Genomic DNA, 26,258 nt, shown 5'->3' with positions numbered 1-26,258 from the left:
ACCACTTTAACTATTTCAGGGCTAGCTGGGTTGTATTTCTGAACCAGGGGTATTCTCTCCACTTTGCTGATGATGGCTTTTTTAGTGGAGGTTAGGGTCTGTGCCCTGGGTAACGACAATACTTTGTTTTTAGCTGTATCAAGATCAATTTTGTTATATCCTCTAGCCAAGAATTTGTTGGCCATGAGGTCCAATTCTTGTTTTGTTTCAATGGGATCATCACAGATTCTGCGAATCCGCATGAATTGTGATGTGGGCAGACCTTTCTTGGTTGCTATCGGGTGCTGACTGGAATGGTGCAACAGGGTGTTTCTATCGGTGGGTTTTTTGTATAACCCTGTTTTAATTCTGCCTTCTACGATAGAAATTTGAACATCCAGGTAATGCAGGGAGGTGGGATCAATATCATATGTGAATTTTATAGGGGAGTCCAAGGTATTGATACCTTGAATCAACTCCTCTAATTCCTGTTTGGGGCCCGTCCAGATCATTATCAAATCATCGATATAACGATTAAAGAATAATATGTTCTTGGCAATCTCACAATCATTAAAGAGAAAATCTTTTTCCACTTCGAACATGTAACTGTTCGCAAACGCCGGGGCTACGCAAGAACCCATCGCGCAGCCCCGGCGCTGCAGGTACCAATGCCCATCAAACATAAAATAATTCCTGGTGAGGGTAAGACTTAGCAATTCTATGAACAATGATAAATCAGGGCCCTTGTAAAGGGGGCTAGTAGCCAACAACCTGCGTGCTGCCTCAATGCCTGCACCCTGTGGGATGCAGGTGTAGAGGCTCACTACATCAAGTGTGCACAACAGGCTACCTGCTGGAATCTCAGGGAGGCCTTGCAGCTTGAGAATCAGCGAGGTAGTGTCTTTGAGGTACGTGGCTTGTGCTTGGATGGTACTCTGTAGATGATAGTCAAGAAACTTGGAAACTTTGTAATAAATAGAATCCCTTGCCGCAATGATGGGCCGTCCTGGGGGATTGGTAGAGTTCTTATGGATTTTCGGTATAGAGTATAGAACCGGGACAATCGGGTGTTCCTGATAAAGCAAGTTAGCTGTAGATTGGGTAATAGCACCCTGTTTAACAGCATGTTCCAAAAGCAAGTAAAGTTCTCGATTGTATTGCTCAGTGGGGTCATGAGGTAATTCATGATACACTTCAATGTCACTCAGTTGTCGATAGAGCTCAGTTTTATACTGTTCCAATCCCTGCACCACTATACCACCTCCTTTGTCCGCTGGACGGATAACGATGGAGTCATCCTTGCTGAGGTTTTTCAAAGCTGCGAATTGATCTTTAGTCAAGTTGGCCGGTGTGGATATTCTTTTTCCAATCTGCACGGCTTTATAATCAACGACTTTGTTGAATGTCTTTAAAGATAAAGAGTTAGTAGGAGGGTCAAAAGTGGAGGTGCTTTTAATGGGCAGGGGGTCTGGCGGGATAGATTCTTTTGTGGCAGGAATACGGTCAAAATGATCTTTCAATCTGAGTCTTCTATTAAACTTATATGAATCTATGCGCCATTGGAAGTCATCAAAACGAGTTGTGGGAATGAAAGTCAGACCTTTGCTCAGAACTGTCATTTCTTGTTCTGAGAGTTGGCGGTCTGATAAATTGAAGATTAGGTTTTGGTTTTGCTTTTGTTCTTCCTTTTTGAGGATGTGGATGTACTGGCCTCCTCTTCTAGTGGGATGCCGCTTTTTACCCGGCCTGCCCGGGTCTTCACCCCTAAAGGGGGCTTCCTTCTTTTGGGTGTTATCTTCAGACTCACTAGGCGTAGAGTGCCCGGCATTCGAGCTCTCGGTGTCTCCCCAGGTCCTTCTTGCTCTCCAGGGCTTTCTACGTGTCCTGTTAGAGGATCCCGGTGTACTGTTAGTTGCCCAGGAATACACTTTATTATCAGAATAGTCCTTTTGTACGATTTCCAATTTATTACGCTTAAATTTAACCAGTTCCTGGCGGTAAGCGTTAATCTGTGACGTGAGTTTTTCAAGCCATGGGGTCTCAGTGTCTGCTTTAATAGTATCAAGGTAGGCAGTTTCAAATGTAGCTATCTTATCTTTAACGATCTTCAATTCTTTAGTGGCTTCTGTGATCACCAGCAAGATCAGATCTAGGCTACACTTATTTAATATTGCTACCCATTTTCTGCAAAATTCTGGGTCGTTTTTACCAATAGTGGGCGTATTTCGGACTCGAAAACCTCTGGGGATTAACCCTGCTCTGTGGTAGTCCGAAAGTGTAACACCGTGAAGGTAATAATCGATCTCTCTTTTTCTTAGTCTCAGCAGTTTAGTGTAGAGTTATTCTGCTGGCTCCTGTCCTTCAGATGGTATGAAATTTTCTTTAAATCTGATAGAGGTCGCATCAGCATCTGAGTAGGTTAATGTTTCTCCGGTAGGCAAAGTAGTGTTCCTAAAACCGGCAGTCTCTTGCGACATTATATGTGGTCACAGTCCAAAGGGCTGACTGGTGTCAATTCACCCAAACGGTGTGGAGCAAAGAAAAACGGAGTCGGTGCCTTCCGTGGTACTGTCCAGAACGAGAGACTGCGTACAGACTGCACGATATCCTGGGCAATCCAATGTATACACGTGTATTGAAGGCACTCCAGGTTCCTTGAAAAGCAAAATGCCTCGGTGCTGTAATAGTCGGAGGACATCCGAAGTATGCACGAAGTGTAGGTAACAGCACTCACAGGACTTTCAATGAAACAATCAATAAAGCTCAGACACGGAGGTCTAGTTTGCAACGTTTCGTGCTTTAATGCACGTCATCAGGCTCAAAAGTTACAACAAATATCACTCACCTATATAGACACCCACCATCACCGTGCGGCTGGGCTGCCAGGCTCCCGACCCCCGTCTGGTCACTAGTGACGTCACCCATGAGCGACGCGCACCAGCCGGTGCGCTCAGATTTCCGGAGCGGTTGCCTAGCAACCCTGAAAAACATAAAGTGAAAAAAACGATTCCAATTAAAAATAGACACTAGTATAGCCTGCAGTCATGTAGGAAAATAATGTACGAATATAGATAAGTAAAAACTCAGTTGCTACAAAGTAAGAATAACATACAGAAGACTGCTAACATTGGACTAAAGTGTTAACCACAACTGTGTCGACAAGAGGATTACAAAAAGCACATAAAGCTGCAGTGCTCATTTAATCCTGCTGGGTAAACCGTGTTTAGGCGGTGTATCCAGCGGGTTTCAAGTTGAAGTAAAAGTTTACCACGATCACCTCCTCTGATGCTGAGCGGGACGTGATCTATGATTTTATATCTTAGAGTGGCAAGATTATGGCCAAATTCGCGAAAATGCCTTGGGACAGGTTGTTCATTCAGTACTTTTTTACCCTCCAAGGATTGGCGAATGATCGACCTGTGTGTCGCCATTCTTTCCTTGAATTGTCTAGTGGTCTTCCCAACATAGAGAAGACCACAGGGACATTTTATAACGTAAATAACGTAAGTACTGGAGCATGTTAATACATGGTGGATGGCGATTTTTTCTCCTGAATGTGGGTGAGTGATGGTATTACCAGTTTCAAGGAAACTGCAGGTTGTACAGTTAATGCACTTATAGCAACCCGGCTTCTTAGTGAGGAAGTTGTCCGTTTTAATTTTGCCATGTTTAGAAATATCGTTTTTAACCAGCCAATCTTTAAGATTGCGCTGGCGCTGATAGCTGGGTAGGATGACTCTGCGTGAAAACGGTTTAGCATTGGGGTCTGATTGCACTATCGGCCACATTTCACGGACCACTTTAACTATTTCAGGGCTAGCTGGGTTGTATTTCTGAACCAGGGGTATTCTCTCCACTTTGCTGATGATGGCTTTTTTAGTGGAGGTTAGGGTCTGTGCCCTGGGTAACGACAATACTTTGTTTTTAGCTGTATCAAGATCAATTTTGTTATATCCTCTAGCCAAGAATTTGTTGGCCATGAGGTCCAATTCTTGTTTTGTTTCAATGGGATCATCACAGATTCTGCGAATCCGCATGAATTGTGATGTGGGCAGACCTTTCTTGGTTGCTATCGGGTGCTGACTGGAATGGTGCAACAGGGTGTTTCTATCGGTGGGTTTTTTGTATAACCCTGTTTTAATTCTGCCTTCTACGATAGAAATTTGAACATCCAGGTAATGCAGGGAGGTGGGATCAATATCATATGTGAATTTTATAGGGGAGTCCAAGGTATTGATACCTTGAATCAACTCCTCTAATTCCTGTTTGGGGCCCGTCCAGATCATTATCAAATCATCGATATAACGATTAAAGAATAATATGTTCTTGGCAATCTCACAATCATTAAAGAAAAAATCTTTTTCCACTTCGAACATGTAACTGTTCGCAAACGCCGGGGCTACGCAAGAACCCATCGCGCAGCCCCGGCGCTGCAGGTACCAATGCCCATCAAACATAAAATAATTCCTGGTGAGGGTAAGACTTAGCAATTCTATGAACAATGATAAATCAGGGCCCTTGTAAAGGGGGCTAGTAGCCAACAACCTGCGTGCTGCCTCAATGCCTGCACCCTGTGGGATGCAGGTGTAGAGGCTCACTACATCACTACTTACGTCATTTACGTTATAAAATGTCCCTGTGGTCTTCTCTATGTTGGGAAGACCACTAGACAATTCAAGGAAAGAATGGCGACACACAGGTCGACCAGGGTAAAAAAGTACTGAATGAACAACCTGTCCCAAGGCATTTTCGCGAATTTGGCCATAATCTTGCCACTCTAAGATATAAAATCATAGATCACGTCCCGCTCAGCATCAGAGGAGGTGATCGTGGTAAACTTTTACTTCAACTTGAAACCCGCTGGATACACCGCCTAAACACGGTTTACCCAGCAGGATTAAATGAGCACTGCAGCTTTATGAGCTTTTTGTAATCCTCTTGTCGACACAGTTGTGGTTAACACTTTAGTCCAATGTTAGCAGTCTTCTGTATGTTATTCTTACTTTGTAGCAACTGAGTTTTTACTTATCTATATTCGTACATTATTTTCCTACATGACTGCAGGCTATACTAGTGTCTATTTTTAATTGGAATCGTTTTTTTCACTTTATGTTTTTCAGGGTTGCTAGGCAACCGCTCCGGAAATCTGAGCGCACCGGCTGGTGCGCGTCGCTCATGGGTGACGTCACTAGTGACCAGACGGGGGTCGGGAGCCTGGCAGCCCAGCCGCAAGGTGATGGTGGGTGTCTATATAGGTGAGTGATATTTGTTGTAACTTTTGAGCCTGATGACGTGCATTAAAGCACGAAACGTTGCAAACTAGACCTCCGTGTCTGAGCTTTATTGATTGTTTCATTGAAAGTCCTGTGAGTGCTGTTACCTACACTTCGTGCATACTTCGGATGTCCTCCGACTATTACAGCACCGAGGCATTTTGCTTTTCAAGGAACCTGGAGTGCCTTCAATACACGTGTATACATTGGATTGCCCAGGATATCGTGCAGTCTGTACGCAGTCTCTCGTTCCGGACAGTACCACGGAAGGCACCGACTCCGTTTTTCTTTGCTCCACACTGTTTGGGTGAATTGACACCAGTCAGCCCTTTGGACTGTGACCACATATAATGTCGCAAGAGACTGCCGGTTTTAGGAACACTACTTTGCCTACCGGAGAAACATTAACCTACTCAGATGCTGATGCGACCTCTATCAGATTTAAAGAAAATTTCATACAATCTGAAGGACAGGAGCCAGCAGAACAATTCTACACTAAACTGCTGAGACTAAGAAAAAGAGAGATCGATTATTACCTTCACGGTGTTACACTTTCGGACTACCACAGAGCAGGGTTAATCCCCAGAGGTTTTCGAGTCCGAAATACGCCCACTATTGGTAAAAACGACCCAGAATTTTGCAGAAAATGGGTAGCAATATTAAATAAGTGTAGCCTAGATCTGATCTTGCTGGTGATCACAGAAGCCACTAAAGAATTGAAGATCGTTAAAGATAAGATAGCTACATTTGAAACTGCCTACCTTGATACTATTAAAGCAGACACTGAGACCCCGTGGCTTGAAAAACTCACGTCACAGATTAACGCTTACCGCCAGGAACTGGTTAAATTTAAGTGTAATAAATTGGAAATCGTACAAAAGGACTATTCTGATAATAACGTGTATTCCTGGGCAACTAACAGTACACCAGGATCCTCTAACAGGACACGTAGAAAGCCCTGGAGAGCAAGAAGGACCTGGGGAGACACCGAGAGCTCGAGTGCCGGGCACTCTACGCCTAGTGAGTCTGAAGATAACACCCAAAGAAGGAAGCCCCCTTTAGGGGTGAAGACCCGGGCAGGCCGGGTAAAAAGCGGCATCCCACTAGAAGAGGAGGCCAGTACATCCACATCCTCAAAAAGGAAGAACAAAAGCAAAACCAAAACCTAATCTTCAATTTATCAGACCGCCAACTCTCAGAACAAGAAATGACAGTTCTGAGCAAAGGTCTGACTTTCATTCCCACAACTCGTTTTGATGACTTCCAATGGCGCATAGATTCATATAAGTTTAATAGAAGACTCAGATTGAAAGATCATTTTGACCGTATTCCTGCCACAAAAGAATCTATCCCGCCAGACCCCCTGCCCATTAAAAGCACCTCCACTTTTGACCCTCCTACTAACTCTTTATCTTTAAAGACATTCAACAAAGTCGTTGATTATAAAGCCGTGCAGATTGGAAAAAGAATATCCACACCGGCCAACTTGACTAAAGATCAATTCGCAGCTTTGAAAAACCTCAGCAAGGATGACTCCATCGTTATCCGTCCAGCGGACAAAGGAGGTGGTATAGTGGTGCAGGGATTGGAACAGTATAAAACTGAGCTCTATCGACAACTGAGTGACATTGAAGTGTATCATGAATTACCTCATGACCCCACTGAGCAATACAATCGAGAACTTTACTTGCTTTTGGAACATGCTGTTAAACAGGGTGCTATTACCCAATCTACAGCTAACTTGCTTTATCAGGAACACCCGATTGTCCCGGTTCTATACTCTATACCGAAAATCCATAAGAACTCTACCAATCCCCCAGGACGGCCCATCATTGCGGCAAGGGATTCTATTTATTACAAAGTTTCCAAGTTTCTTGACTATCATCTACAGAGTACCATCCAAGCACAAGCCACGTACCTCAAAGACACTACCTCGCTGATTCTCAAGCTGCAAGGCCTCCCTGAGATTCCAGCAGGTAGCCTGTTGTGCACACTTGATGTAGTGAGCCTCTACACCTGCATCCCACAGGGTGCAGGCATTGAGGCAGCACGCAGGTTGTTGGCTACTAGCCCCCTTTACAAGGGCCCTGATTTATCATTGTTCATAGAATTGCTAAGTCTTACCCTCACCAGGAATTATTTTATGTTTGATGGGCATTGGTACCTGCAGCGCCGGGGCTGCGCGATGGGTTCTTGCGTAGCCCCGGCGTTTGCGAACAGTTACATGTTCGAAGTGGAAAAAGATTTTTTCTTTAATGATTGTGAGATTGCCAAGAACATATTATTCTTTAATCGTTATATCGATGATTTGATAATGATCTGGACGGGCCCCAAACAGGAATTAGAGGAGTTGATTCAAGGTATCAATACCTTGGACTCCCCTATAAAATTCACATATGATATTGATCCCACCTCCCTGCATTACCTGGATGTTCAAATTTCTATCGTAGAAGGCAGAATTAAAACAGGGTTATACAAAAAACCCACCGATAGAAACACCCTGTTGCACCATTCCAGTCAGCACCCGATAGCAACCAAGAAAGGTCTGCCCACATCACAATTCATGCGGATTCGCAGAATCTGTGATGATCCCATTGAAACAAAACAAGAATTGGACCTCATGGCCAACAAATTCTTGGCTAGAGGATATAACAAAATTGATCTTGATACAGCTAAAAACAAAGTATTGTCGTTACCCAGGGCACAGACCCTAACCTCCACTAAAAAAGCCATCATCAGCAAAGTGGAGAGAATACCCCTGGTTCAGAAATACAACCCAGCTAGCCCTGAAATAGTTAAAGTGGTCCGTGAAATGTGGCCGATAGTGCAGTGCAATCAGACCCCAATGCTAAACCGTTTTCACGCAGAGTCATCCTACCCAGCTATCAGCGCCAGCGCAATCTTAAAGATTGGCTGGTTAAAAACGATATTTCTAAACATGGCAAAATTAAAACGGACAACTTCCTCACTAAGAAGCCGGGTTGCTATAAGTGCATTAACTGTACAACCTGCAGTTTCTTTGAAACTGGTAATACCATCACTCACCCACATTCAGGAGAAAAAATCGCCATCCACCATGTATTAACATGCTCCAGTACTTACGTTATTTACGTTATAAAATGTCCCTGTGGTCTTCTCTATGTTGGGAAGACCACTAGACAATTCAAGGAAAGAATGGCGACACACAGGTCGACCATTCGCCAATCCTTGGAGGGTAAAAAAGTACTGAATGAACAACCTGTCCCAAGGCATTTTCGCGAATTTGGCCATAATCTTGCCACTCTAAGATATAAAATCATAGATCACGTCCCGCTCAGCATCAGAGGAGGTGATCGTGGTAAACTTTTACTTCAACTTGAAACCCGCTGGATACACCGCCTAAACACGGTTTACCCAGCAGGATTAAATGAGCACTGCAGCTTTATGTGCTTTTTGTAATCCTCTTGTCGACACAGTTGTGGTTAACACTTTAGTCCAATGTTAGCAGTCTTCTGTATCTTATTCTTACTTTGTAGCAACTGAGTTTTTACTTATCTATATTCGTACATTATTTTCCTACATGACTGCAGGCTATACTAGTGTCTATTTTTAATTGGAATCGTTTTTTTCACTTTATGTTTTTCAGGGTTGCTAGGCAACCGCTCCGGAAATCTGAGCGCACCGGCTGGTGCGCGTCGCTCATGGGTGACGTCACTAGTGACCAGACGGGGGTCGGGAGCCTGGCAGCCCAGCCGCACGGTGATGGTGGGTGTCTATATAGGTGAGTGATATTTGTTGTAACTTTTGAGCCTGATGACGTGCATTAAAGCACGAAACGTTGCAAACTAGACCTCCGTGTCTGAGCTTTATTGATTGTTTCATTGAAAGTCCTGTGAGTGCTGTTACCTACACTTCGTGCATACTTCGGATGTCCTCCGACTATTACAGCACCGAGGCATTTTGCTTTTCAAGGAACCTGGAGTGCCTTCAATACACGTATATATATATATATATATATATATATATATATATGTATATATATATATATATATATATATATATATATATATATATATATATATATATATATATGTTAATTTGCATTATAATTTGTCAAATCCCAGCCCAGTGACTATTAACTGCTAGGGTATGACACATATGTGATGGCTGCCATGGGGGAGGTAGAGGAAATATCAGATTCTTACCTGATAATATGTTTTCCTCTACTCCACCATGGCAGCATAGTTCCCAACCCTGTATTATGTGTGCAATTAACTGTTTGTGTTTGAGAGCTAGAAACAAAGACACAAGAAGGAAGGAGGAGGATCCTTTTATGCAGGAGGAGTCTTTTTTTCCTTTCCAATGCTACCCAATCAGGGAAGAACCCATATGTGATGGCTGCCATGGTGGAGTAGAGGAAAACATATTATCAGGTAAGAATCTGATATCACTCTCCACTTTATAACTTGTTAAGGATTAACCCTTTACATGCCAACATCACTGTGAGATGTGCAAAATAGGTGTGAAAATTGGTGTTGACTATTGACCCTATAACCCAGGGCTGGGCAATTGCGGCCCTCCAGATGTTGATGAACTATACATACCAGCATGCCTGGCATCAGTTTCAGCATGGCCACATAGCAAAACTAATGCAAAGCATCATGGGATGTGAAGTTCATCAACATCTGGAGGGCCGCAATTGCCCAGCCCTGCAATAACCCATACCCCTTTAGAAAAAGCAATTATATTAGATTTAAAATGTCAACGATTGTTAACAACAAATGGTTTCCAATTTCCATTCCTGAAGCTGTGTAGTTCAACAGCCTGTACGTAGTATGCTCAAATATTTTGTCAATTATAACATTCTCAGATATACAAACTATTCCATGTAATATCATTATATATATATATATATATATATATATATATATATATATATATATATATATATATATATAATAATTTGAAGGACGGTTGTGCCTTTATATTAAGGCTGAATCGATCAGACGGAATTGTCCCATAGGGAACTTCTGAGATGGGGGCATGGTGTTTGAGGGGCTACACCTCAATATTTACTGGACTTATTGAGCTGAAATTTGGCATGGACTAGTCATCCGGTGCTGCATGCCAAATTTCAGGGCAAAATAGTAAAAAATTAGCAATTGGGAGCAATCTAAACATACAACTGTCAGTTTTTTTTGTGCCACTTCAGAAATGGCTTTTTGACACCGTTTATAATGAAAGTCTATGAGGGGATTTTTGGGATTTTTCAGGGTAAAAGAAGAATGAAGACTTAGGGCCAAATGTAATTCGGTGAGAGATTTTGGGTGAGTTTTCCCCCTTTTTTTTGAAGCAGCAATCAATTACACTGCAACACCAGGTTGATTTTTGCCATGTTATTGATTGCTGCTTTAAAAAACATGGAAAAACTCTCCCAAAATCTCTCACTTTCTGAAACTCTCACCCTATTACATTTGGCCCGTGGAGTTTGTTTTATTAGATAGATATTGTCCCAGTGTAGTGCCTTTTGGGGTTAAGGTTTTTCAGATAATTACAGTTTTTTTAATTTAATGAAGTATTACCCATTATAAAGATAGGGCTTTTCAACTTGTTGTGTCTGCGCAGTGGCCGGCAGCAGGGGGTGTACTTAGACAGGCTTCACTGGGTGCACAAGTATGGCCAACGGAGATGTGAGGGCTCTGCAGAATACACATGGAGTATTGTCCTGAGTACTGCTGGAGAAAAGCAGAACAGGTCTCCTCTCCCGCAGCTTCTACTCCCCGGCATCCTCCATCCCCTACCACCCAGCCCGGGATGCCGAGTTGCTCTGGCAACCCAGTTGCCGTCATTCTTTAATGCTACAACTCCCAGAATCCTTGCGCCTGTATGGGGGATTCTGGGAGTTGCAGTTCTGTCAATAGGCTATTACCTTTCTTCTCTATGTGCCTTGGCCGGGGGACCGGGGAGGGAGTGCGCTGTGAAGTAAAGCTCTGTATGTACGCTCTCCCTGTCATGTCATCCTGCAGCAGAGAGGGGCAGTCAGTGTGCTTTCAGCTGCAGAGTGACAGGTCACGGAGAGCGTAGCTACTACATACAGAGATCTAACAGCTTTATCTGTGTGATTGATGTGATTGATTTATTATTACTGTCTCTTGTACTTTCTTTCATGGGAACGCCCATAAAACGCTTGGTCGTTACCATATGCTAATGGCCCTGCCCCCCCACTCGCTGTGTAGGGTGCGTGCACCCGGTGAACAGAATGTTTGCCATGGGCGCACGCACCCTGCGTCTGCACATGTGCACACACACACCGAATCAATCAGAATAAGGTTTTATGTACTGATAAAGAACCAATAAATCGGTTCAAAACATTGACTGCAGCTGGTGTACTGTGGTCGTTACGAGCGGATGATACCCCGTGGGTTCCGCGTGAGGAATACCCCGACCATTGGCAGGCATAACCCCAATTTTTGCCGCCAATGGATAGGGATTCTGAACAAATGCAGCCATGACCTGATCTTATTAGTTATTGAAGAGGCCGGACATGAGCTGACCACAGCTAAAGAGGCTATCAGTGACTTTGAACATCGACACAAAGCTGATTTTGTTCAGGACACCTCACACGACTGGCTGAATAAGCTACAAACACAGATCGATGATTATCAAAAAGACCTCCTGAAATTTAAGAGGAATAAATATTATACTGTCAAGGAAGATTATGACAGCAATAGGGTTTATCGTTGGCTGGCGGGTGTTGACACAGATAGTCACCCCCGCAACAGACCACAAAAACATCGTCCCTTCAGGAGGAATCCAAACTATACCAACAAGAGAAGTCAACTTTCATCCAATAGTGACAGCGAATTTAATGTCGACTCAGATACCCCTGACCAACTGGCCCCTTTGGGGACTCCACGAGGGGTAGACACCCCCGCCAGCTCCAAAAAAAGAGGAGCCGGAAGACCACCCGCAGGGGCGGGCAGAATTCGCGTATCATCAAGAAAGACACCGGAGTAAATGAGTCACTTGTATACAACCTCTCCAGTCGACACTTCAGTGACATGGAGAAAAAAGTATTAAATTATGGCCTCTCCTTTGTACCCACAACCCCTCACGATGACCTCACTTGGAAGATCGACTTACACAGGCATAACAGGAATTTAAGATTGAAGGAATATTTTCAACATCGTCCTGACACCTTAAATGCTGTACCTCATCAGCAGTTCATTAAGAGTAAGTCCAAGTCCATGTTCGACCCTCAGTCCCAGAATGCGGCGATCCCAACATACACACGTTTATTGGACGCCTCTATCACTAAATTTGCCGAAGCTCCACACCCTACTCATCATAATCTAAGCAGCACTGAGCAAAAAGTTCTGAGGCAGATGAGTAAATATCAAGATATGGTGTTCAGAGCCGCTGACAAGGGCAGCAGCCTGGTCATACAAGACCTATCTACCTATATTGATGAGTGTGAACGGCAACTAAGTGACAGTAATGTCTATGAAAAACTCGGTAGAGATCCTACTGACACATATAAGAAAGCTCTGGACATACGGCTGACGAGCATTGAGACAGGGGCATATATCCAAACAACTGCAGAAAGCACTTACTCAATCAAATCCCACTGTACCCATTTTTTTCACTCTTCCCAAGATCCATAAGAGCACGCACAATCCCCCCGGACGCCCTATAATTTCGGCACAGAATTCAATCTTCCAGCCTATTTCACAATTCTTGGATGGGATACTACAACCCCTGATATGCAAACAATCCACCTATATCAAGGACACAACTGATTTCCTGAACTCCTTGACTCAGATACCAGAGATGACAGCTGACCCTCTGCTTTGCGTGATGGATGTCAGCAGTCTATACACGTGCATTCCCCATGAAGAAGGTTTAAAGGCCATGGAGGACTTCCTGGTACCTCTTTACTTTCACGGCGCCAGCATGGCGCCGCGCTACTTCCGGGTTACGCTCGCCACAAACTATGTAAAATAAACGAAGTTAACGCCATGCCAACATGGATAGTTCATACCTCCACTATCCATGTTGGCATAGAGTTGATTTTAAATAGTGTGGCGAGTGTAGCGAGCCACCGAGCCCGCAGCGTGGGCGAGCGAAGCGAGCCCCGCAAGGGGACTCTGACGCGTGGCGCCATGCTGGCGCCGTGAAAGTAAAGAAGTACCGACTTCCTTATTGAAAATCAAATGCACTCACTTGACCTCGAGCTCTTCCTAGACCTTCTTTGAATGACGCTCACGAAGAACTCCTTCCTGTTCAATGGCTGCTATTACAAACAACTTGCTGAAGTCATGGCCGTAAAAGATGAATTTAGAAAGTTAGGAACTGCTCTAAAACAGGTGGCAACCACTGTAACTTTTTCAGAAGTATTGCCAGTACACCAAGGGGAAGATAGAACTCTGAGAATTAGAAACTTCAATGTTTGGCTAAGGAATTGGTGCAACGAGGAGAGATTTGGATATTTAGGTCAAAGTCAAGCTACCTGGCAAGACAGAGCCTTATATAAAAGAGATGGCCTGCACCCATCTTCAAGGGGAACGAGAATATTAAGTGAGAAGTTTGGAAGCTTCATAAGCAACTATTTAAACTAGCAGAGGGGGGCAGTGAACCAAATAAGAATGAAGAAATCTGCTCCCCCAACCTAGAGGTATTGTCTCTGCAGGCAAATGGAACAGAAAGCCTATCCACTGCAACAGAAGATAATGCCGATCAAAACCGAATAGATATAGGCAGAAAGATGAACATAGCTAGCAGCAGGAGAAGCACAAACACAACTTTAAGAGCTATGTGTGCAAATGCTAGGAGCTTAGGAAATAAAATCCCAGAACTAATTGCAATAATGACAAGGGATGAACTGGATATTGTGGCTATTACAGAGACATGGTGCAATGAAAAGCATGACTGGGACATAGCTATACCAGGATATACTTTATTTAGGAAGGACAGAATGGGAAAAATTGGAGGAGGGGTTGGAATATATGTGAAAAAATATATAAAGACTACCTTAATACAAAGTATTGAAGAAAAAACGGAGGCCCTTTGGGTGACCATAGAAACAGGGGAGAAGGCGATTCTTCGTATAGGGGTGATCTACAGACCACCAGTTTAGGAAGAGGAACTAGACAAGAGCCTATTGCAGGACATCAATAAAATGGCATTAAAAGGAGAGGTGATAATCATGGGAGACTTTAATCTACCTGATGTAAACTGGGAGCTGCCTGTTGCAAGTTCCACCAGAAGTAGGGACATGCTGAATTCCTTGCAAGGAGCATCCCTCAAGCAATTGGTGAGGGAGCCCACTCGTAAGGACGCAATATTAGACCTAATACTTACAAATGGTGACAGAATATCTGACATAAATGTGGGTGAAAATCTGGGATCCAGTGACCATCAAGCAGTATGGTTCAAAATAAAGACAGAGACTGACTCATCGCACACAAAAACAAAGGTGTTAGATTTTAGGAAGGCTGATTTTGTAGAGATGGGAAACTCTGTAAGGGATTCTTTGGCAGAGTGGAAGAACTTGGAAGGAGTGCAGGATAAGTGGGAAAAATTAAAAAGTGCAATTCTAAAAGCAACAGAACTTTGTGTCAAAAGAGTTAGGAAAAACACAAGAAAAAGAAAGCCATTGTGGTTTGCAAAAGAAGTAGCAAGTATTGTGAAAGCAAAAAAGTTGGCCTTTAAGAAATTTAAGCAGACGCAGAAGAATGAGGACAAAGAGGTGCATCTTGTTAGACAGAAGGAGGCTAAGAAGGTAATCAGATGTGCAAAAGCACAGGCTGAAGAGAAAATGGCCCAGTCAGTGGGTAAAGGGGGGAAAACTTTTTTTAGGTATATAAGTGAAAGGAGAAAAACAAAAAGTGGAATAATTAGACTGAAGACAGAGAGTGGAAGTTTTCTTGAGGGGGACAATGTAATAGCAGATAATATTAATAATTATTTCTGCTCAGTATTCACTGCTGAAAGAGAGGGGAAGGGGCCACAGTTAAGTTGCAAGTATAGTCAGAAAACTGAGGGAGAGACAAGTACATTTACAGAGGAGAAAGTCCTCACAGAACTCTCAAAACTGAAAGTGGATAAATCAATGGGGCCAGATGGGATACATCCAAGGATACTAAAAGAGCTTAAAGGGGAGCTGGTAAAACCAATAACAGAATTATTCAACCAGTCACTAGCTACTGGAGTAATCCCAGAGGACTGGAAAACAGCGAATGTAGTCCCACTGCACAAAAGTGGAAGCAAGGAAGAGGTAAGCAACTATCGACCAGTGAGCCTTACATCAGTAGTAGGGAAATTGATGGAAACACTCTTAAAACAAAGAGTTGTAGAATATCTCAAAACCAGCAATTTACAGGATCCAAAACAGCATGGGTTTACTGGGGGAAGATCATGTCAAACAAATCTTATTGACTTTTTTGACTGGGTGACTAAAGTAATAGATCAAGGTGGGGCTGTAGATGTAGCTTATCTAGACTTTAGTAAAGCTTTTGACACTGTCCCACATCGCAGACTGTTAAATAAACTTGAAAGCTTGGGATTGGATTCTAAGATATGGATATGGATAAGAGCGTGGTTGCAGGACAGAAAACAGAGAGTTGTAGTAAACGGAGTACAGTCAAAGGGTGGAGTACCCCAGGGATCTGTACTTGGACCGGTGCTTTTTAATATCTTTATTGGTGATATTGCAAATGGAATTGAGGGTAAAATGTGCCTTTTTGCAGATGACACAAAGGTATGCAACATGGTAGACACACCAGAAGGGGTAAAACAAATGATTGAGGATCTAGGCAGATTAGAGAAATGGTCAAGAGAATGGCAACTACAGTTTAATGCCAAAAAATGCAAAATCATGCACTTGGGTCTCAGAAATCCAAAGACTCAATATAGTATAAATGGCACTATAATGGAAACTACTGAGGAAGAGAGGGATCTAGGTGTCACTATTTCAGGGGACTTAAAAGCAGGTAGGCAATGTAACAAAGCAATGAAGAAGGCAAGTCAGATGCTTGGTTGCATAGGGAGAGGTATCAGCAGTAGAAAGAAAGAAGTAATAATAATGCCACTGTATAGGTCATTGGTACGACCTCACCTAGAGTATTGTGTTCAGTTCTGGAGGCCAATTCTCCAGAAGGATATAAATACATTAGAGACTGTACAAAGAAGAGCAACTAAAATGGTGCATGGCCTACATCACAAAACGTACCAGGAAAGACTAAAAGATCTTAATATGTATACTTTAGAGCAGAGAAGGGAAAGGGGGGACATGATAGAAACTTTCAAATATATCAAGGGCTTTAACAAGGTACAGGTGGGAGACATTCTTCACAGGAAGAGGAGCAACAGAACACAAGGACATGCACTGAAACTAGAGGGAGGAAGATTCAGGGGAAATGCGAGGAAGAATTTTTTCACAGAAAGAGTAGTAGATAAGTGGAATAGCCTCCCAACAGAGGTGGTAGACGCAAATACAGTAGTACAATTTAAACATGCTTGGGATAAGCATATTGATATCCTTACAAAAAAAATAAGGATCAAATATGGTTTGAGGTAACATGTTTAAAAAAAGGGGCAGACTAGATGGGCCAAGTGGTTCTTATCTGCCATCAAATTCTATAACTTGCAGGATGCTCAATGGGCAGCAATGTGTCGCCATCATTTGCGAACATCTTCATGTTCAGGGAGGAGAGTAAGATGTTTTTTGAGAACCAACTAGCAGAGGGTAAAATCCTGAAACTTACCCGCTACATTGATGACCTATTCATGGTCTGGAAGGGCACAGAGGAAGAATTTGAGACTCTCATGGAAGAAGTCAATGGGAGGCAATCCCCGATAAAATTCACTTATCAACATTCAAGACACCAGATCAGTTATCTTGATGTTAATGTGAGCATGAAGGATGGCAGAATTGAGACAAGTCTCTATACAAAGCCGACTGACAAGAACAACATTCTGAAGGCTAATAGCTTCCATCCCATGCCACTGAGGAAAGCACTTCCCAAATGCTAAGGGTTGCGAGAATCGTCAGCGACATTGACAAGTTACCTGATGCCCTTGATTCCATGGTGGAGAAGTTTGCACAAAGGGGCTATGATAAAAAAGCCCTATTAAAACAAAAGGAAGAGATCATAAAAGTTACCAGAGACTCCTTATTGACGCCCAAAAAGAAGTCAACCGATGATAAGGCCCTACATGCTTTACCATTCGTGTCCAAGTATAGCACCACCAGCGTTGTGCTACCAAGAGCCTCAAGGGCCCTCTGGCCAATTGTGAAAACTGATGCGTCCCTACCTGCACTAAGAGATAAAACACCCCTCATCTGTCACACCCGTGGGAGAAATTTGAAGGACTTCCTGGTTCATAATGATATTACGGGATTTACTGCCAACAGGGTGCCAAACACCAAGAACTTCCTAAAGAAGGCCAATGGCTGTTACAAGTGCATTAATTGCACAACCTGCCAAAATATGCTAACTGGTCCCAAATTCATCCATCCCATTGATGGCAGAATCTTCCCCATTCGACACATAGTAACCTGTACAACCACACATGTTGTATATGTAATACAATGTCCTTGTAAAATGCTATATGTCGGTAAAACCGTGAGATCCCTTAGGACCAGAATGGCCTTGCATAGATCAACAATTGGGAAGGCCTTAGCAGGGAAGGAAAATGACCAACCAGTGGCCAGACATTTCGCCCAGGTGCAACACAGGTTGACTGATCTCAAACATATGATCTTGGACCATATCCCAGAAACTATGAGAAGAGGTGACAGAGATGGGGCCCTTCTTAAAAGAGAAGTTGTCTGGATTCATCGCTTAAATTCCATCAAACCACATGGCCTAAATGACAAACTCCCTCTCAATGTATTCCTTTGACCACACTTCCCCAATTATTGTGATGTATAGACTACTCCAGCAAATACCGTCTAGTATCGGATGCATATGCATGGACTTACAGTGGATGTTACCTGGATGCCCCTGTATGACTTTTATTGATACTTTAGGTTACAATATTTCCAACAGAGATCTCCTGAGGCTTTCCAACTATTGAAGAATTTCAATATTGTTCTTTGCTTTTGTGCTTCTTCTTCTACGGCAGAATTGCCCAGACATGTGACATGGATTTACCAGCATACGTTCAACTAAAGGCCCTTATAGGCCAATCGCTGTGTGCTTTCTTTTCATCTCCGACTTATTCTCACTATCCTTTATATTTCCATTAGAAATGTTTAACGTGTTATACAAATTGATGTTTGAGCTGTACAGACCTACCATAGGGACTATGACAGATCCTGACAGGCCAATTAGATTTCACTCCTTATATTTCACAGGGGAACTTTCCACTATATGTTACACAAAATACCCCCCCACTTGTGGTAGACTAGATCTTTGAAACACATACACCAGCCTATACAGGCCTATCGTAGTGTGCTTTCTTTTCATCTCCTATCTTTCTCGCTATCCTTTATTTTTCTCATTGAACTGTTGTATCTGTATGCATTCACCATATTGAATGTATCCCTGATGAGTTGACATCACGGTAAAACCAACCCGTTAGGACCCCCTTCACATTTTTGTCACATTGGGATTACCAGTACAGTAATAGTGGACAAATGTCCCATAGCAGCCAATTTAGGCTGATCATAGTGTGCTTTCTTTTCATCTTTACCCTTTCTCGCTATTCTTTATCTTTTCCATATTTGAGTGTCATTTAATATGCCCTAGAGCTCTATACACCTCATGTGGTGACATAACCAGCCTGACAATGCTGATCATAGTGTGCTTTGTCTTCATCTCCTTTCTTTCTCGCTATCCTATTTTTTCTAAATTTGATTGTTAAATTTGAGTGTTAATATTTGCCTGCCTGTCCCCAATAAAACAGCATAGTCGACATAACAGAGTGTCGACAGTGACAACCGACAAATCCCAGATTAGTGTCCCACTGCTACAAACTCACACGCATCCAACATTTTTATGTATGAACAGAATAGATTGATCCAACACATGCATCCTCACAGGACCACTTTTGGCTGTGACTTGAACACAGGCACTATACAGGACCTGAGACTGGTTGTTACGTCCCAGACAGACGCTATATTTCTTCCAGCACCTGACTTTGTTACATTTATCTGTCAATGTAATTTCATTTCATTTTAATATTGTACTTGTTATTGTCACATGATCTTCATTGTTTGTTTCACATTTTTTAGGTGTTGCTCAGACGGCGCCGGACAGACGCTTCCGCAAGCCGCCATCATATATCTGAAGCTTGCGTTCCAGCGCCATGACGCTGACACGCAGAAGACTCACCACCTACACACATGCAACCGACTTCCGGTCAAAGCGGCTTCCGGCAGCGGGCTCCCCGGCGTCTGAACGAGCACGCCTCATGGTAAATTCTCACCTTATATAAGTTTGATGTATGATCACTGTTATTGTTTGTTTCCGGCACCTTGACAAAGGGACTAGTCCCCGAAACGTTGGACCGCTTGAATACACCTATTTAAAAAACCAATATACTCCTGGTTCAACTCGGCGGTGCTACCACTTTTAGAGGCAATTAAATCCCAAATATAACAGTTTTGTAGAAGCAGGCACTCACCATAGGCAATTTTTCAGGGTTGAAGCAAAAAACTTTTATTCAGTCATAGCTGGAGTCGACGTTTCGATCCTCAACAGGGACCTTTGTCAAGACAGCATGTATCCAAAGGACTGGAGGCACAAGGCACACTGCCTTGTGCCTCCAGTCCTTTGGATACTTGCTGTCTTGACAAAGGTCCCTGTTGAGGATCGAAACGTCGACTCCAGCTATGACTGAATAAAAGTTTTTTGCTTCAACCCTGAAAAATTGCCTATGGTGAGTGCCTGCTTCTACAAAACTGTTATATATATATATATATATATATATATATATATATATATATATATATATATATATATATATATATATATATATATATAATCCATGGAGGACCGGCACTCCCTCTGCTTAATCAAGCTTACGCTGGTGCCTTCACAGCTCGTGGTTGAGCATGTCATAGAAGTAGCGGGTGGTGCGGCACTCAGATCTGTCAACATGCAAAAAAGACGACAGGACACTGTCGGTGTGTCAACGTTTCAGTGCTTTAATCGGCACTATCCTGATGATAGTGCCGATTAAAGCACTGAAACGTTGACACACCGACAGTGTCCTGTCGTCTTTTTTGCATGTTGACAGATCTGAGTGCCGCACCACCCGCTACTTCTATATATATATATATATATATATATATATATATATATTCTAGAAGGAGGCAGAGAGAAGGCGCTTCATGGTGCAGTATTGCTAGTAAATAATTTTAATGGACAATAAAAATCCTGGTACAGGCCAATGCAAACTCGTACCATAGGTAAAAGCACTGTGGACTGGGTACCACCAGACATCAGCTGTGAGATGAGGTAGGAGGGCGTGGCCTACGACGCTCCTACCTCATCTCACAGCTGATGTCTGGATCCTGGTGACCCCTACATGCCTCCCTGCAAACCAGCATAGCGGTGATTCCGGTGGTTCTATGTTCCAGCACCAAAGGGTGAGCAGTCTAGCCTTTGGCTACTTTTAAACCTTGTGGTACCCAGTCCACAGTGCTTTTACCTATGGTACGAGTTTGCATTGGCCTGTACCAGGATTTTTATTGTCCATTAAAATTATTTACTAGCAATACTGCACCATGAAGCGCCTTCTCTCTGCCTCCTTCTAGATTTCCATCTCTCTGTGGATTCCAGAGACTACACCATATAGAGAGAAGCAGCTGCAGGTCGAAAAACTGACTTTGGTGCCCATTTTTTCCCTCATTTCTATTTATTGGGGAACTTTTACTGGTGACTTGTTTGACACACACTGAGCGCAGGGGCTCACACCTGTTCTATATATATATATATATATATATATATATATATATATATATATATATATATATATATATATATATATATATATATATATATATATATATATATATATATATATATATATATATATATATATATACACATTCACTAACTATTGAATACATTCCTAAAGTAAATAACGGTAAATTCAACAAAAAAAAGCCACCATGGTTGGACAAAAAAAAGTAAGGTCAGCTATCCAACAATAAAACCAGAGCATTTAAATTCTATAAAAATAACTTGAATGAGGAGGCGCTCGCAAAATACAAAGAATCAAACAAAACTTGTAAAGGGGTAATCAAAGCAGCTAAAAGATTATATGAAGAGCGCATAGCCACTGAAAGCAAAACCAACCCAAATAAGTTTTTTAAATACATAAATAGTAAACGTTTAATTAAGGAAAACATAGGCCCACTAACTGATACTAGTGGAAAAAGTGTTACTGAGGACAAGGGAAAAGCAAAACTGTTAAATGAGTTCTTCTCATCAGTATTTACTAAGGGAGAGCAGACTGTGGAACGAACATTTACCACAAACGGGACAAATAAGCCAGATCTCATTGTGGATTTCACGCCGAAGGAAATAGTACTGAGGCTAAGCAAACTCAAAACAAATAAATCACCAGGGCCAGATGGGATTCATCCGAGGGTATTAATGGAATTAAGGGATGAACTAGCTACCCCACTACATTATATCTTTAGCAAGTCACTATCGTCAGGTATAGTACCAAAAGATTGGAGAATACCAGAGGTAGTGCCAATATTCAAAAAAGGAGGATCCCGCTAATTACAGACCCGTTAGTTTAACATCAATTGTGGGTAAACTATTTGAAGGATTTTTAAGTGATGGTATCCAGGATATTTAGACCATCACCGTCTACTCAGTACTAACCATCATGGGTTCGTGAAAAATCGTTCATGCCAGACTAATCTACTAGGGTTCTATGAAGAGGTTAGCAAAAACCTTGATAATGGAAATGCTGTAGATGTGATTTTCCTAGATTTCGCTAAAGCATTTTATACTGTCCCACACAAGAGATTGATTAATAAAATGGAGAACCTAGGATTGGGTGAAAATATCTGCAGATGGGTAGGGAATTGGCTATGTAATAGAGAACAAAGAGTGGTTGTGAATGGTTCCGTATCAGATATGATACCGGTACTAAGTGGAGTGCCCCAGGGTTCGGTTTTGGGGCCCATTTTGTTTAACATTTGTATTAACAATATTGGGATAGGGTTACTCAGCAATGTATCCATCTTTGCGGACGATACAAAACTTAGCAAAGTCATCAAATCATCAGAAGATGTCACCATGCTTCAAAATGATCTTGCAATTCTAGATGAGTGGGCAAAAAAATGGAAGATGAGGTTCAATGTAGATAAATGTAAGGTTATGCACCTTGGGAGACACAACCAGTGTGCAAGTTACAACCTTAGCAGAGAGGAACTGGGTAATTCCATACTTGAAAAGGATCTAGGAGTCCAAATAAAGCAAACTGGGATGTAGTGCCCATTGTAATGTAGCTACAAAAAAGGCCAACAAAATTCTGGCATGTATTAAGAGGGGAATGGAAACTAGGGACTCAAGGGTAATTATGCCACTGTATAAAGCATTGGTGCGACCTCACCTCGAGTATGGAGTGCAGTTCTGGGCCCCACACTATAAAAAGGACATCATAGAATTAGAAAAAGTCCAAAGGCGAGCAACAAAGCTTATTAGGGGAATGGATAATTTAAGCTACGGGGAGAGATTAAGCAATTTGGGACTATTTACATTGGAAAAGAGACGTTTAAGGGGGGACATGCTCAACATGTACAAGTATATCAAGGGCCAATATAAGGAACTGTCACACACCCTCTTTTCTACTAGAAAGGAATCTAGGACACGAGGGCACGAGTATAGATTAGAAGAAAAAAGATTTCATTCAGCTAGTAGAAAGAATTTCTTTACGGTCAGAACAGTCAATCTCTGGAACTCTCTCTTCCCAGAGAGGTGGTAACGGCTGGCTCATTAAATGCATTCAAGGCAAAGTTGGACAAACATTTACTGGAGAAAAACATCCATGGGTACAAATAAGAAATATCTGTCTGTAAAATATCAGAACCTACCAAATCAGCAATGGATATCTATACCAGGTTGAACTAGATGGACGCAAGTGTTTTTTCAGCCTTACCTACTATGTAACATGTATATATATATATGTGTATATATGTATATTGTATATGTATGTGTGTGTGTGTGTGTGTGTGTGTGTGTATATATATATATATATATATATATATATATATATATATATATATGTGTGTGTGTATGTATGTGTGTATATGTATGAGACGATAACCCGGCACTCACATGTCAAAATAAGGCTCCCAGGCTCATAGTTTGCAACGTTTCGGATCCCTTTATTGGATCCGTCGTCAGGCAGTACAGTGTCAACAATGAGAAATACAAAGCATACCTTTTATACCAGGTGAGTTCCATGCCTCCCTGCCGTCCAGGTCCCCGCCTTGCGTCCCTCATCTGGAAGTGTGGAATGTGTAATCACTCCCCCTCACCTCAGGAGTTTGGTACGTGGTCATGGTAACCCGGTCGGTGCAGCTCTGGAACATATTATACATACAAAGCAGCCTAAAAGTGAGAAAAGTGCAGAAGATATTAAAACGACATACATAAAAAACTTTACATATATACAAAAGAACATAGCAGCCGTACATCTTAACTATGCAGCATAGTCAGATCGTTGTTCTATTCATCATATTATAAAATCATGCTGAAACTCAGATTTTCATTTAACCCTCTCGGGAACACAGTATCAAGAATATGGATCCATTTGGTTTCCAAGCATAATAGTTTTTTACCACGATCCCCTCCCCTGTGATCATCGGGTACGTGATCGATCACCATGTGTTTTAGACAAGAAATATTGTGCTTTTTTTTCTAAAAAATGTTTGGCGACTGGTTGGTCATTGCCTTTACCTAGTAATGCAGCTCTTATTGCAGATCTATGCATGGCCATACGCTCTTTAAAAGAGCGTATGGTCTTTCCTACATAGGTTAAGCCACAAGGGCATTTGATCAGGTATATAACATATGATGTACTACATGTCAAGGGATGTTTAATTGTATATTTGGTGCCATTATGTGGATGGTGAAAATATTTTCCAGCGATCGTATGGCTGCAAGTGGTGCACCCTGTGCATTTGTAACAACCAGCACTTTTCAAGTTAATTCCCTTCATTAGTTGTACATGTTCAGTAACATCTGACCTGATCACCCAGTCCCTGATGTTCTTGCCCCTTTTATAGCAGGAGCGAATTTTGGTTCTTTTTAAGCACTGTAAACCCTTGTCATTTTGTACAATGGGCCATAGATAATTTATAACACGCTTGATTTCTTTATGTGCTATATCATAATTATGTACCCAATTGATCACGTCAGTTTTATCATTCTCTGGGGGTCTTTGTTTGAGAGTGTCTTGTCTGCTCATTCTATCCACTTTCTCTTTGGCATTGACAAGAGTGGTTTCTTTGTACCCTCTGGCTCTGAATTTGGCCAGCATGGATTGCATTTGCACTTCACACTCACTCTCCTTGCTGTTAATTCTTTTTACTCTAAGTAGTTGAGAGTATGGAAGGCTCTCCAGGGTGGAATGTGGATGGAAACTATCTGCTCTAAGCAAGGTGTTGCGATCTGTAGGCTTGCTGTATAGTTTGGTTTCCACCTTGTTTCCTTCTAATTGTATATTTACATCCACATTGTCTCTACTCATTTCAAAAGTGAATTTAATTGGACTGTGACGCCCATTAATTGCTGTCATGAGTTCATGGAATTCATCAAAAGTACCTCTCCATATTAGGAGTAGGTCATCGATGAATCTCTTATAGAAGAGGATTCTGTCCCTGATGTCTCTGTTGAAGAACAGATCCTCCTCTACAACTGCCATGTATGCATTAGCATACGTGGGTGCGACGTGAGAACCCATCGCTACCCCGGTCAGCTGGGCATAGTAGTCACCGTTGAAATAAAAATAATTTCGTTCTAGTATAAGCCTTAGCAATTTAACAAAATATTTGACATCTGGACCCGAATACAGTACATTGTTGGTCAACAGCTTTTCAACAGCATGTACACCACCCTCATGTGGTATACTTGTGTAAAGGCTGGTGATGTCTAATGTCACCAACCAAACATTATCTGGCAATTCTCCCAGATCCTGTAAACACAACAGTAAATCCGTTGTGTCTTTTAAGTAAGTTCGCCCTGCCTGTACACAAGGTTGCAGATGGTGATCAAGGTACTGAGATACATTGCTGTAGAATGAATCTCCGGCTGATATTATTGGCCTCCCAGGGGGGTTAACCCTATCTTTATGTACCTTCGGCAGTGTGTACAGGTGGGGAACTCACGGGTGATCAATTTTCAAAAATGACACAGTAGCTTCATCAATAATACATAACCGAAACATTTCATTGAGTACTGTGTCCAATTCAACCTTGTATCTATTAGTCGGATCTCTAGGTGGCTTTATATATGTCAGAGTGGCACGCAATTGTCCATAAATCTCTTTTATATATTTATCCACATCCTGGATAACCACCCCTCCCCCCTTGTCCGCTGTCATGATGACTACATCGCGGTAAGAGCCCTCTAGAAATAAAATCCTACAGAGAGCTGTTGGAAATCATCTAGTATACCCCAAGAAATGCTTGGGGTATACTAGATGATTTCCAACAGCTCTCTGTAGGATTTTATTTCTAGAGGATGTCAGAACTGCTCCCATCCAGTCCTGGCAATATAATTATATTATATGGGATAATAAATGCCACACTATTAGTCATTATGAGCACAGGCTATTGACAACACTACTATACAAAATTAATTGTAAGCACAGGTAATACTTAGTAACGGAGCACGTTTGCGTTCCACCAGTGCTAATAAAATGGCGACTATCTGGAACGCACTCACTTTATTATTTTTAAATTAGCAGGTCACATCCGCACTTTCTAAGATTCAGGATCCTGAGTCCGTAGTCACCCAGCATTGCAGAACACAAGAAGTTTTACAAAAAAAT

At 42.1% G+C, this 26,258-nt stretch overlaps 1 protein-coding gene across 7 annotated transcripts in view; it reads left to right on the top strand.

Moving 5' to 3' along the window:
* MYDGF (myeloid derived growth factor) overlaps positions 1-26,258 on the top strand; it is a 181,076-nt gene that overhangs the window by 67,344 nt on the left and 87,474 nt on the right. Inside the window, exon 6 of one of the 7 annotated variants that reach the window (XR_014472970.1) lies at positions 9,528-9,664. The exons of 4 other annotated variants lie outside the window; for them this stretch is intronic. Coding sequence is in view for 1 of the 3 variants with exons in the window: in XM_083179315.1 (XP_083035441.1) it covers positions 5,100-5,242 (143 nt within the window). In the remaining 2 variants the exon portion in view is untranslated. Of the gene's footprint in view, positions 1-5,099; positions 5,258-9,521; positions 9,665-26,258 lie in introns of those variants that run through there. 2 more of the 7 variants (XR_014472969.1, XM_083179315.1) reach the window with 2 other exon arrangements.

The sequence above is a fragment of the Crinia signifera genome, chromosome 1 (genome assembly GCF_055691185.1).
Source record: "Crinia signifera chromosome 1, ASM5569118v1, whole genome shotgun sequence".
In the NCBI taxonomy this organism is placed as follows: domain Eukaryota; kingdom Metazoa; phylum Chordata; class Amphibia; order Anura; family Myobatrachidae; genus Crinia; species Crinia signifera.
The sequence above is the reverse complement of the archived record's forward strand: the minus strand, read 5'-3'. Positions and strand labels throughout refer to the sequence as shown.